Below are 13,109 nucleotides of genomic sequence, written 5' to 3' on the forward strand. Positions count from 1 at the left end.
CACACGAATCCACCAGTTCCACATGGTAAGAGGCAGATGACGTGTATCTCAGCCCCTCTTCATAGGCTCATGCGTGGGGGCAGTTGTGGGCTGGAGGTTAGGGAACCAGCCTTGTGACCGGATGGTCACCGGTTCGATCCCCTCGGCTGACAGTGCGTGACTGAAGTGCCCTTGAGCAAGGCACCCAACCCCCCAACTGCTCCCTGGGTGCTGTGGATAGGGCTGCCCACCGCTCCGGGCAAGTGTGCGCACTGCCCCCTAGTGTGTGTGTGCTCACTAGTGTGTATGTGGTGTTTCACTGCATGGGTGGGTTTAAATGTGGAGGTCTAATTCCGATGTGTTCAGACACAGTTGGCTAAAAGGTTCATTTCTTTCATTCATTCATAACTCCGGATGTGAGTCTCGTATGATCTCGTGATAAGATGGAATGGAAAGGGCGACTCTACAGATTCAGGAAGTGTTTGAACTGGATTTCTGAGCTGGATCATCATAAAGATACAGACACAGATTTAGAAACAGAGAATTTGACAAGCGGCCAGTTCGTGGACCCCAGAGGTTTAAAGTCTTCATCTTTTCCTCTTGTCATTTTGATCATAAATCTGGGCCTGTTCAGCATTTTATGCTCAAAATTTTATGCTACTTAGGCTTTTACTTTAGTTTATGATCCATCTGTATATCCATCAGTGCAGAAGAAATCCACTCCTTTGTGTATTTTTTGTGCAAGCAAAAGCTGCAATCACACCAGACATTTGCAGTTCATACAATTACCAACAAAAACACCTCCATTTTGATGCAATAAGCAAGCTAGGCATGTCAATAACCATATACAGTAATTACACAAAAGTGAACATACTTAAATCACAATTTTCTGTTGAGAGTATAGTGCTGCACATTGACTTGTAGCAACAAAAAAATGCTGATTTTGTTTCATATGTACTTTTTTGTACCTGAGACTCTTTCAGGATGACCTTGTTCCTGCCAGCACGTGGTCTACAGGCTTTCACCAGCTGTTTGACCTTCAGCTGTGACAGAGTCCGAACAGAAGTGCAGGTGAATCCCTGCAGTATCGACTCTGACAGCCTGCAGGGGGAGACACACACACATTTAACACCTGAACACCTGTATTTTCAAAACGACAAAGACATGCAAATATCCTGTGTGATGTAACTCACTCTTCTGTATTGTCACTATTACTGGCCACTGTTTCAAATAACACTGCAGCCTAGTGAAAAAGAAAGGAATAATTTAAGTATGTAAACATTTACATTTTACATACTATTCATTACACAACATCATTGGACCATCCGTTAGCGTGTGAATACAACGATCACTAAAACTGCTTTGTGAGTGGGTGGGCTCTCTTACCTGTTCTTGTCTCCAGCTCTTCTTGTTGATGATTGACACATCAACGGTGGCTGACGACGTCAGTAGCACAGGTGGTATGTACACCGCCAACGCATCCGGAACATTCTCCACCACTTTAGTTTTGTCTGCAGAAACAATCTGGAAGACAGGGTGAGAACAGAATTTCTGATTTGCCAAAATTCTCCATAAAGCTGGATTTTGTTCTGCCGTGAACCTCTTTAAGGACCTTTATTTTCATATGGACATATGTTTTATACCATATAAGAGTGGTCAGGTGCTCTAGAACGTGTTACCTTCTGGACGTATGTCTCTTGCACAACCTCTGGTGCTGACTTTATGTTGTTGATAAATGTTGGATTCTTGGACACAGACAGAAGCTCAGAGGAAGAGATGTTGGAGATGGTTGCTGAGGGAACACCTCCGATAAGTGTACCCAGGGTCACCAGGGAAGAACCACTATTGATCTGTCAATCGAGACACCATCTAATTAGAATACTAATTTTAAAAAATGCATACATCAAATATACAAATAAATTAAAAGAAACATTTATGTAGAATATACAACACAATCTAAATACTGAGATTTTTTGTCTTCGCTTGTTTTTTTCTCCTGCTGTGCTTGAGTGTTTTTACTGATGTCTTTTTTTTCTCCATAGATCTATGCAAAGCTCAACTTAGTTACTGTTCCTGTTGAAACACTCGGCAGTCTAAAGCTGTGGCATATGGTACAGCTAAAGCTCCTGCGTCCTGTTTCCATGTCCAAATAATGAACCAGTAGTAGACTGTGTAAAGCAGCCTCCAAGAAGCCAACCTAAATCTAAACACATTTCTAATAATAAAATGGAGTGAAAGTTGAGGTAGAGGAAAAAACATCTACATTCTGATTTCTTGCTTACACAAATCTTTTATTTCCAAGCTCTCAAAGGAAGTAACTAAATGCACTGTCATCTTTTTATGGAAGGCAAGCATCAGCATCTGATCCACCATTTTCTCTTTCCTCTTGAACCTTCTTCCTTATCTCCACCCTCTTCGTTTTACCCCAGAGGATTGTGTCACCTTCTTTGAAGAGAAGCAACAGGTCTCCTGCATCCCTTCATCACCTTCATCATGAACAGCCTCTTATCATCAGGTAACACGATACTGTTTTGTGGTTAAACAACCACAACGTGTCCAGGCTCCTCATAAACCGACTCTGGTAGTGCTGCATTAACACTTAGATAACTACTATTAACTACGAAGGACTTCTAATTAATTACTCAGTAGGCAATTCTGAAGTAATGATTAGGGTAGTTGACTATTAACTAAACCATAACTACTATCATAGAGAATTGCCAAGTAACTATGACTTCTTAGAATAACTACTTATGAAATACTGATCAATTCAACATTAATTGCTCAATAGCTGAGTCTTACAAGGTGTATTCCAACACTACAGGTACTGAAATACTCTATACAGTGTACAGTTGTTTTGATCAACAACCTTAAATGGTTAATGCACATCTTCATATTTGACAGTGTAAACCAATTTACACATCAGCCTACAAATGGGACAACTGTTAAAATACCACAATATTCAGGTGACAGTCTGATTATCTGTCATCTTTGAGAGGTGTGGTATCTTCTGAAATTACTCAGGTAATTTGAGTTTAAGGCCACTGCTCTACATGTTTTATTTTGATAAATGTGTAATTGATCTTTCCATGACGGCTTAACTGAGCAGACTGGAATGTTTTCATTTAATAATAAAAATGCATGTATGTTGTTTGGCTAATATTTTGTTGACTTTAGGTAATGATTCTGAATATGTTTTAGAGAAGGAGGAACGGAGAATAATCTTACCTTCAATTATGTCCAAAAGTTACAAGCAAAATTGGACTGAAACTATAATATAATCATAACTCAAAATGTTTTCAAACTTTATATTACTTAATGTCATATTTCACAAAACGTTATAATTATAATGTCATTTATTAGTTAGTACACTTAATGATAAGGAACCAAAAATTTTAGCGTTTCTTCTCTTTTTTCTTTTTAAGTTCAGAAAAAAATCTTAAACTGGTCTTGGCTTCCCTGCTGGAAAATGACCATTAGAAATCATTAGGATTAAAACCTAAAACGGTTTTGCTTTCTGATGGGAATTGGCTTCCAAAAGATACCACCAGTTTCCTGTAGAACACCTTTAGGTCCCATTAAGAAACCATCAAATGCATTTAGAATAAACCATTAGTCACCTGTTAAACCATTAGGATCCTTTACACTGTGATATCAGCCCATTAGAAAAGCCAACACACGTTACAAAAGCACCAAGAACCAGCAGAAACACTTAACAGGTTCTGTGGGTTTTTTTGTCTTGGTCTCACCACTCATATTATTATTATTATTATTATTATTAGTAGTAGTAGTAGTAGTAGTACTATTATTATTATAGCAGTATACTTACATTCATGAACATTTTGTGCTCTATTAAATTTAACATATTTACATTTAACCGTGAAATTGCACGGGACGTTTATTATGAAAGCATTGCCGTTTCTGTAGAGAGAGGGGTTCTTGTGAGTGCTGGGAGTGAAGAGCGGTTGATTCTGCGTTCTCACTTTTTCGGAATTGTATAATTCTGTTCATAGTTTTGTGCATACCGCTGTGTGATGAGTGGATCAGACCCCCGGGCCGCTGCTGTGAGACCCCTGAGGCAGAGAACGGACTGTTTTATTCGGACTCCAGCGCGACAGCACTCCTGCAGGGAGAGTTAGCTGACTCGCTAGCTAGTCTGAGGTAGGCACGGTGTTCTACGACGTCTGCTCCCCCGTGTTGTTTCAGAATAACACGCATGTTAGCGCTGCTTATGTTCTGTTACGGGTGCAGGCTAGCAGGTTAACTTAGCTAATGTGAGCTAAGCTAATGAGCAACAACACTTTGCGCCTCAGATATGAAACAGAACGATGTGTAATTAATGTACTAGCACTGGGGTCGCAACCCAAGGGTGAAGAAGAGCCATTTTGTCCTTTCAACAAAAATCTTAGCACTGTGGGAGCCACAACATTTAATGGCCATTTGAACATCTTGGCTGTAGCTAAATATGTCTCAGTACGTGCTGATGTGCTAGTACAGGCTAAATATACAATACAAATGAAAACGCAGACTCGTTTTTGTCTGCTTTTCCGCAAAAGTGGAGCGGTTTCTTGTAAAGTGACTCTCCTGGTTTGACTTTTTGCTAAACTGAAGTTAGCTTCTCATTCGCCTGCCTCTGGTTCGAATTTTCTCGTTCCACCTAAATTGTTCCGCACTTACTGGCGCCTCAGGCACCGTTTAAGGTGGAACAGGAAAATTCAAACGGGAAATCGACTTAATCTTTGCGACTTTTTGGTGTTTGACAGTTTCCAGTTTCCAAATTGTCGATGTTCGCCTTAAATCTCTCACGCTGCCGTTTCGTTAGCTACTAGCTAGGCGAGACTATTATCTGCATTGCTATGGTGACCAGCAGTCTGTGCTGATCTTCAGGGTTAAAGGGTGAATTAGCAGTTCTACATTAACTCCAGAGTTTAAGACCATTTATTGTTGAACTGTGTTGAACGATCAGCAGAGCTTTATTTTACTGTAAAGGAGGATTATTTTATTTTTACCTACTAATCTGATTCTGCTGTGGAGCCACAACAGGGCAGCAAAAGAGCTGCATGTGGCTCCAGAGGTGCATGTTGCCGTCCCCTGAACTATCAAAACATATTGTGGTCATTCTCAGCTCTCAGACATTTCTCTTTTAGTGATAATGTCAGATGTTGACTCATTTTGTTTGCGTTGTTTATTAGTAATGAGTTAATGTGTTTCACTTTATAAAGTTCCAGAAGATCTTTAACTCCTTACAGAGTTAAAGCAACACCTCGTTCCTTGTCAATGTCTCTGATAGTAATTATAAAATTACTTGGTAATATTAGAACCATCTGTGAGCCATCTCTTCAATTGACCTTGCCCTTAAGAAGACTTTAAAGGATAACTACTGCTCCGAAGAAACAACACATGCACACATACTCCTGTAGAAAACCTGTAAGGTAAACAGAATGGTCTGCTGTCCCATTTGTAGGTCCCCTTTTGCTCAGCTGTTCAGCAGTTAATGTTGAATTGATAAGTAATTCATTAGTATTCTAAGAAGTCATACTTACTAAGTAATTCTCTGTGACATTCCAGTTATTGTTTAGTTAATTGTGAACTGCCCAAATCATTACTTCACTATTACCTACTAAGTAAATAACTAATAGTACATTGTTGTTAATAGTAATTACATACGTGTTAATGCAGCACTACTCATTCATCCCTGCTTAGTTCCTGAATAGTTACCTACTAACTATGACACAGTATTGTAAGGTGTTTCCTTCAAGCCTGACAATCCCAAAGAAGCCCATGATGGTCAGCTTTGACATCAGCAGCTACTGACCAGTATCACTTTTTTTTCCTATCTAAAATTGTCAACCATGCTGTATATTTTAGTTGTCTCTCTTTCTCACTCTAGTATTCCAACCACTCTAGCTTCAAACTGGCCCAATCTACAGAAACTGCCCTTGTAGCAGTGATGGAGATGCTCCATGCAGACAAGATCAGCCAAACTGTCTCCTGGTCCTGATTCTTCTTGGCCTCTTTAAGCTTTTAACATAGTCAGCAACAAGATTTTCCTTTTCTATCCTCATTAACAGTTGAAATTAATGGCTCTGCATGGTTCTATTCCTATCTGGAGGGTTGTTCTTGGCAGATAACATGAAGAGGATCCACCAGTTATTGTCCTCAGCTCATGTTGCAAACCTTACTTGGTCATGCAGGGTTCTCCTTTACAAAAACCTGAGGATTCGACCACAACTTTACAGAGAGGCCACCCAGGTGTTTGTTCAGTCCTTTGTCATCTCAAGACAAAATGCTCCAGCTTAGGAGACTAGATGCAGACGCAGGTGAAGTCTTTAGGTCTTAGATAGCTAACTGCATTAAGCATTGCAGTATGTTTACAGCCTTAACCTTGACATCACATTTCATCATGTTTTCTGATTGTGAATCTGATCTTAGATCCCAGATGAACATAGCATGACCTTGTAGTTTGACTGTGGATTGAGTTTGGAGGTCAGGGGTGCTGTAATCTACCTGATCGACAAAACTTGCTCCCACAAAGAACAATTTGAGTGATACTTTTTCACTTTTTAAGTACCTTTAACACCATCCAGCCACCACGTCTGATGGACAAGCTTCAGGGCCCTGAACTACAGACTACCTGACCTGCAGGCCACCGTGTATGCGGCTACGGAACTGAGCATGTCTGAGCAGACTGTGAGCATACAGGCACTGTACAGGAGACTCCTCTTGCTCTCATTTCTTTCTGCTGTATGTACAACTCTGAGGCGTATTACCTGCAAATGGTCTTCAGTGATGCTGCACCTGCAAAGTTTATTGGTAAGGGGAGGTTGGGGGAACATTTTCATTGTAGTCAAATTTTCTAAAGCAGAACCCCCAGACCTCCCACTTTGTTTGTGCTCCTGTTAATCATGAACACTTGTAGCCTGATGTTCAAGTCAGTGTCCCAGGACCTGTTCTCCTTCATCATAAACAGACCCTGGACCCTATGCTTGACTCCTCCAACATCAACAGGTACATTCTGGCATCTCTCCTTACTAAATCCTTTAAAACATTAAAATCTACAATCAGTTGTGTCTTTTTTCTCGCAGAGAACCAGAGAATTCACTATCCCAGACAGCCTGCCTTTGAATCAATGCATTATATGGAAACTGCCCCAGTTCACTTTTGTAACCACAACAAATCACTTTTGTAACCATAAATATAAATGAAATGACATAACTGTAGCATGTAGTGTACACTCACGTTAAAGCCCCCACTAATGAGGTTCTGGACGATATTGTTGACCTGACCCTGGTTCCACCCTGTGATGACGCTGAGAGTGGGCAGGGTACTGTTAATAACATCAGGAGAAGCGGAGCTTAACTGGCCCTCAGTCAGACCAATGCTCTGGTTGCCAAGCGTCTGGATTGTAGTTGTGGATATAGTGGGAAATTTTGTGGCTAGCACTGCTGCAACCTGAGAAAAAAAGTAGAAAATCATAGAGTTATGAATGATGTGGGAACTGAAATTTCATGATATTGTCATTTGAATTGTAATAAGATTGGCTCAGTTGATTCATTGCCTGTGGATCAATTCTGCTGCAGAATTTGTTGATGCGCTCCAGGATGGCCTTGCTGTCATTAACCCCAACAGACCCAAATGCAGAGGCAGGAGCTCCACACAAGAGCACCGTTGGCAGTCTACGCACAAAAACACATTCAGATAATTACAGATATAGTTAGATAGATAGATAGATAGATAGATAGATAGATTTGTGTAGTGTTTTACCTGAGAGGGTTGTAGTTTGGATTTTGGATGTATATCTGCGTGCTGTAGTATGTAATGACATTGGCTGCAATTTGTGAGTTGTTAAACAGCTGCATATTCTCTGTGTTTTCCAGGAACACACCGATCTACAGGACACAATCAGACTCAGTAAGTTATAAGATGATTATCAGAGTAATTTAAGGTTTCTGAAGCCTGTCACACATGCACTTTTATCCACGTATTTACAGCCCCCTAGTGGAATGGCCACTAGGGGGCCTGCAGAAAGAGGTTAACTGTTTCTTGTTTTTTGAGATCTGTTTCACAAGCGAAAACATCATGTCATTGTGTTTGTTTGTGGCCACAAAAACAATGCAGTGTGGTCAGGAGAGCAAAATGTTTGTGTGACACATTTGCTTTTACATTTGAGTTTTCCATTTTTGGAAAAAGTCATGAGAGTGCAGTTTTGTATATGGTTTAGAAATGAAGATGTCCTGTTTAAAGGTAATTTCACTGTAGGTGCGAACAGGTGCATTCCCTTAAAATTACTATTAAGTAAAATATTACTTGTGAAAATAACCTCATAATGTTTTGGTTTAAGAGTCGAAAGTTCTTATTTGAGTGTGTTACCTGGCTGTCTGACACAAATGACTGGAGGTCAGTGAGGGTGATGAAGGTAATGAAGAATCCAATGTTGTTGGAAAACCAGGCAGTGGAGTTCAGAAGAGGATTGGAGGGGTTATAGCAGCGAGGAGTCCCATCTGCAAGATACCACAAAACACAGATGTATACTCTAGCAGTACAGAAGACATACAGTGAAAGAAAGAAAGAGAGAGAGAGAGATGTTGCTGTGCTTACCGCTGCTGTTCAGGTAAGCCTTTATAGAGCTGTACACATCAGCTGGACTGAAATCAGTGGCTGAGTAATTATAGTTGTTCCCCAGGATTGAAACCCTAATCATACATTGGTATTAGATTAGTATGTTTCACTGCAGAAATGAACTATTTTAGATAACAAAAATGTATTATTATTTTTGCAAACAGATTGGTTTAACACTGTACCAAACAAAGACTTACAGTTTTCTGTACGGCAGGCAGGAGGCGCCACTGAGCTGGGTGGGGCTGATGAGCTGAGAGCTGAGGAGGGGCAGGTACTGAGCCAGTCTGACATTAAACCACTGATCCACCTCATCCTGAGACGAGGCGCTGAGAGCACGAGACCAAACGCACCCCAACGTCTGTCTGCCCACAGCTGCAGAGACAACCGGCTCCTGCACAGAGAAACGGAGGAAAAAAATCAAGCAAAGTCACACTTGTGGCCAACAAATAATTGATTACTAAACAGTATTACTGTTGGCTTCAGTTACTGCATGCTTTGTTATGAGACCTTCCCCTGATTGGCGTCAGTTACTGCATGCTTTGTTATGAGACCTTCCCCTGATTGTGATTGGTATTAATCATTGTCTTGCTTGTTCGGAGACCTGCCCCTTTCTGCGATGCTGAGATGTCCAATGAGTATATCTTTAAGTATATTTTTAAAAATAGCGGTAAACGAAAGGTACATTTAGTTCTTTCACAGTTTAAAGCGTATTGCTGGCTGTAAAACATTCTCAGTATCTGGATCAGAAGTACCTAATGTTTCTTTTTTGTCTAATGTTCTTTGTTCTAGGAAAATAAGGCAAATCACCACTGAGCTTCTGAGTCGTCAAATATCAATTTGAACAATAAAATTTTCCTCTGAGAAGAGATACAAAGAGGAATGGAATAAGAAAAAAGACAGGTGTCGATTGTTGCATCAAGTATGGATTGTTGCATAAAACAAAACAAATGAGGAAAAGTATAAAGAAATAAGTAAAAAAGGCAGAATGAGACAGGTGAGATGAACAGGGGTGTACCTTCTCCAGGTACTGGTTGGTGCTGTTGTATTTGTTGAGGAGTGTGCAGAGATCTGACCCGTTCCTGACTGTGTTTGACCCATTCAGAAACTCACTCAGTTCTGCTGGAGAGATGGAGCCCAACAGCTACAGAACACAGAGGAGAGCAGAGAGCGGGACATGTGGATAAGTTCTCACCATTACTGACTGACTGGTTGACTTATTACTAACAGTATTACTGAGTTTTTAATTGACTGGTGCATTGACTGTATTCTTGATATATATAACTTGATCTGTATCACCTTACTACAACCAGTACCACTTATTCAATCAAATGGTTTCCATCTTCAAACACATGGTTAGCTATATAAGCTGAGGTTCTGCTTGATTGAACACATACTTTTTATGGATAATATTTGTGATCTCTGGACAACAATAATTAGAAGTGTTGGGGTAATTACTCAAAGAAGTCCATTACAATGTATTACACATTATTATTCACTTTTCTCAAACTGCAATGGGTTTACACTGTACAAGTAATCTCACCGCTCTATGCTATATTTCTTAGCCACTTTAAAACCCATATTATAAATATAACCCAATTATAATTATAATTAATTGTGGGTGTTTCTTATTTTTGTCTTAGAGACGTATAAGCAACTAGATTTTTTTTCATTGTAATTATTTTTATTGAAATTATTTTCTTTCATTACTGAAACACTTCACATTGTGCATATGTTAGCCCAAACATTGTTAATGATGGAGCTGACTCTACAGCTTTAAAGTCAGCAGTACCTCTTGCTGTCGGCTGACTGGGATGAGGGACAAAAAGGCACTCAGGTCAGGCAATCCAAAACTGAAGAACGAGTTCTTGAGGAAGACATAGAAGCTTCCTCCACCATAGCAACCCAAACCATTCGGTCCTGTGGAGCATAAAACAGCCACAAAACAGTCTAAACACTGTGTATTTAAATGTTTAAATTTACATTATGTGAGCATGAGAGTGTGCATGTTATACCAGTGAGGAGTTGCAGGATGTTGCTGAAGATTTGGGTCTGTGTGTCGTTGTTGAAAGATGATCTCAGGGAGTCCAAATTGCTCACTCTGTTACAGCACAGGAAGAGGTTCATCACAGTCATTCTACACAATGCTAAACACCTGAGCTCTAAACAATCAGCAGAAATGAAACACTGCATTTAAATCTGCCAAATCCAGATATGGTATTTTAAGATTTTCTTACGCTGCCTGGCTGATGTTGCAGCTTCTGCCTCTGATGATGTTGAAGTATGGTGTTACATCTACAGAGGAGAGGCTGGAGAGGAGGGGCCTGAGCCGAACATTCACCCACTGCAACACTTCTGAATCAGGCACTGCTGCAGAGGACAGACCACCTCTCACAAGAACGGCCTGAAGGAAAGCTTCCTTCACCTCACTGGAGTACAGTGACGCATTCCGCTGTGACAATGAGATTTCACCACACATTCAGGGAGAAGAGATTAGATTTACATAAAAGACAGCATTAACTGAAGCCCAGTCTACAAGTTGACAGCTTCTTGACTACACATCTTGTAGTGTGTCACCCCTTTGGCCTTAAAAACAGCATGAATTACCCTGGGCATGGATATGTTCTGAAGGAATGTTGCACACATGGAAATTATTGTGTTGAGCAGTTGCAGCAAAAAAGACATCTGTGATCCACCCTTTGCCCTGCATCCTAAAGGTGATTGACAGGATTGAAATCTGGGGAGTGCATGCCACTGAAAAAATGGAAATGAAAATAGATACATGTCTTGTGATGCAGTGCATCATCATGCTAGAAGTGATCAAGTTTGGATAAAATGTAGCCATGAAGGGATGAACTTGGCCAGCCAGATGGTCAGATGCACTGCAACTGCTGTAGCCGATTCAAGACGTTCTCATGTGGTCATTTCTCAGATGACATTCTGCACACCGAGGTTAAATTGGGATGGAATTTGACTGGTTATGACCCATCTGTTTCCTTGCATGATTCTTGCCATTCTCCTTTGACCTATCTGTCCCACCAGGGTCCATCTGCAGGATCTCTTATCACTGGTAGTTTTTTTGCCTTTTACAGCATTCTTGTCAAACTCTTAATTGGGTTGTGCGCAAAAAAAACAGGATGATATCATTCTAGAACTTGCATGCCTATCACCAACCTAAAGAAAACGGAACAACTTAACAAATAAACTATAATGACTTAGTGGATTATGAATGAGTGATGGTCTACTGCTGAGTATGCGTTATCCATACAGTTATTAATATGACTTCCAGGAAAAAGTACAATACTTCTGTACTTTATGGCAGAAATACTCTTGATAAAATACTACTTCAGAAAACATACAAATATTCTATCTATACTTCTACATGAGTAAAATGACAGTGATACTTCTTTTTGAATGTATTTAGTCATCAAAAGTACAAGAAGTCTGAATTTTGGCTAGATTATTCTGATGAATAAGTTTTATTAAGAAAACAGGACTGCAGATATGACTTAGCTGTCTTTTGTGCAGCATTTTGTAATAATAAAATTATGAATGTGATTTCTAACACAACAAATTCAAAAGTACCTGGATGTTGGGAGTGAGGATGTCAAAGAAGGCGGCAAACTGGTCCGGCTTAACAGCCGACATCACTCTGTTTACATCCTGAGGGCCATGGAGACTAGAAGGAATAGAGCAAAGTTCTGCTAGCTGTGACAGAGTTAGAACCTCTGCTGCATTCACCTGAAAGAATGAGATAGAGAAAAAGTGGGAAACAGAGAGAGAGTGAGACTAGCTACATTTAGTCACTGTCAATAACAATCCAGAAATTCTCCCTCTAATTATGTGTATATGCTACTGTATTTGTATCCATCCTCTCATTACTGTGTTCACTTATGTCTAGTCATTATGATGCCTATGTAAGTATTACATGCGTTGTGCTTATTTGATTGGTTATTGCTACATACATTTATGTGTAGTTCCCAAGTTCTTAGTGCATTTTTGTAGTTTTATTTTGCAAGGCAAGATCGCTGTTGCTTAACTTGTTACTTTAAAATTTCATTTGGTTTCACTAAGCTATTCTCTAAACACAACATAGCCTCAACAATTATATAAATGGAGACTGAGAAAACAAATGTCAGAGAGGGGGACTTACCCCAGAAAAGTTGAATTGTGTTAGCTGAGATAAGGACACATAGCTGGAGAAGTGGCCGAGGTTAGCGGAGAGCCAGTCTGCGTCCGTCTGGTTGCTCACTCTGCAAGCTGCATGATATCAGGAGGACAAGTTAATACTGTTTCATGAAAGCAAGAAAATGAAGAAATAACAAATGAGAAATAAGTGTTAATTATTGACTGTGTAGAAGTGTTACTGTACTGACAACAAATGTACCTGGTTGGGTAATTTGTTGTATGGATTTCTGTAGATGTGCCACCAGAACAGCTGCAAATTCCTGTTTTCTATTATCTGGCATGTTCACAGAAACATTGCTTAATGCCTCAACTCTGAAAAGGAATATAAG

The 13,109-nt window shown here is 40.0% G+C and overlaps 1 protein-coding gene across 1 annotated transcript in view; it reads right to left on the bottom strand.

The window, feature by feature from the left end:
- LOC118797674 (uncharacterized threonine-rich GPI-anchored glycoprotein PJ4664.02-like) overlaps window positions 1–13,109 on the bottom strand; it is a 30,070-nt gene that overhangs the window by 16,569 nt on the left and 392 nt on the right. The window contains exons 2-18 of the mRNA XM_036556950.1: window positions 12,980–13,092; window positions 12,746–12,852; window positions 12,178–12,333; window positions 10,830–11,044; window positions 10,608–10,693; window positions 10,385–10,512; window positions 9,611–9,736; window positions 8,793–8,986; window positions 8,575–8,669; window positions 8,347–8,477; window positions 7,741–7,865; window positions 7,535–7,652; window positions 7,216–7,428; window positions 1,659–1,829; window positions 1,366–1,503; window positions 1,173–1,222; window positions 948–1,080 (exon numbers count right to left, since the gene is read on the bottom strand). Coding sequence (XP_036412843.1) covers window positions 948–1,080; window positions 1,173–1,222; window positions 1,366–1,503; window positions 1,659–1,829; window positions 7,216–7,428; window positions 7,535–7,652; window positions 7,741–7,865; window positions 8,347–8,477; window positions 8,575–8,669; window positions 8,793–8,986; window positions 9,611–9,736; window positions 10,385–10,512; window positions 10,608–10,693; window positions 10,830–11,044; window positions 12,178–12,333; window positions 12,746–12,852; window positions 12,980–13,092 — 2,299 coding nt within the window. The remainder of the gene's footprint in view (window positions 1–947; window positions 1,081–1,172; window positions 1,223–1,365; window positions 1,504–1,658; window positions 1,830–7,215; window positions 7,429–7,534; window positions 7,653–7,740; window positions 7,866–8,346; window positions 8,478–8,574; window positions 8,670–8,792; window positions 8,987–9,610; window positions 9,737–10,384; window positions 10,513–10,607; window positions 10,694–10,829; window positions 11,045–12,177; window positions 12,334–12,745; window positions 12,853–12,979; window positions 13,093–13,109) is intronic.

The sequence above is a fragment of the Colossoma macropomum genome, unplaced genomic scaffold, assembly GCF_904425465.1.
Source record: "Colossoma macropomum unplaced genomic scaffold, Colossoma_macropomum, whole genome shotgun sequence".
In the NCBI taxonomy this organism is placed as follows: Eukaryota; Metazoa; Chordata; class Actinopteri; order Characiformes; family Serrasalmidae; genus Colossoma; species Colossoma macropomum.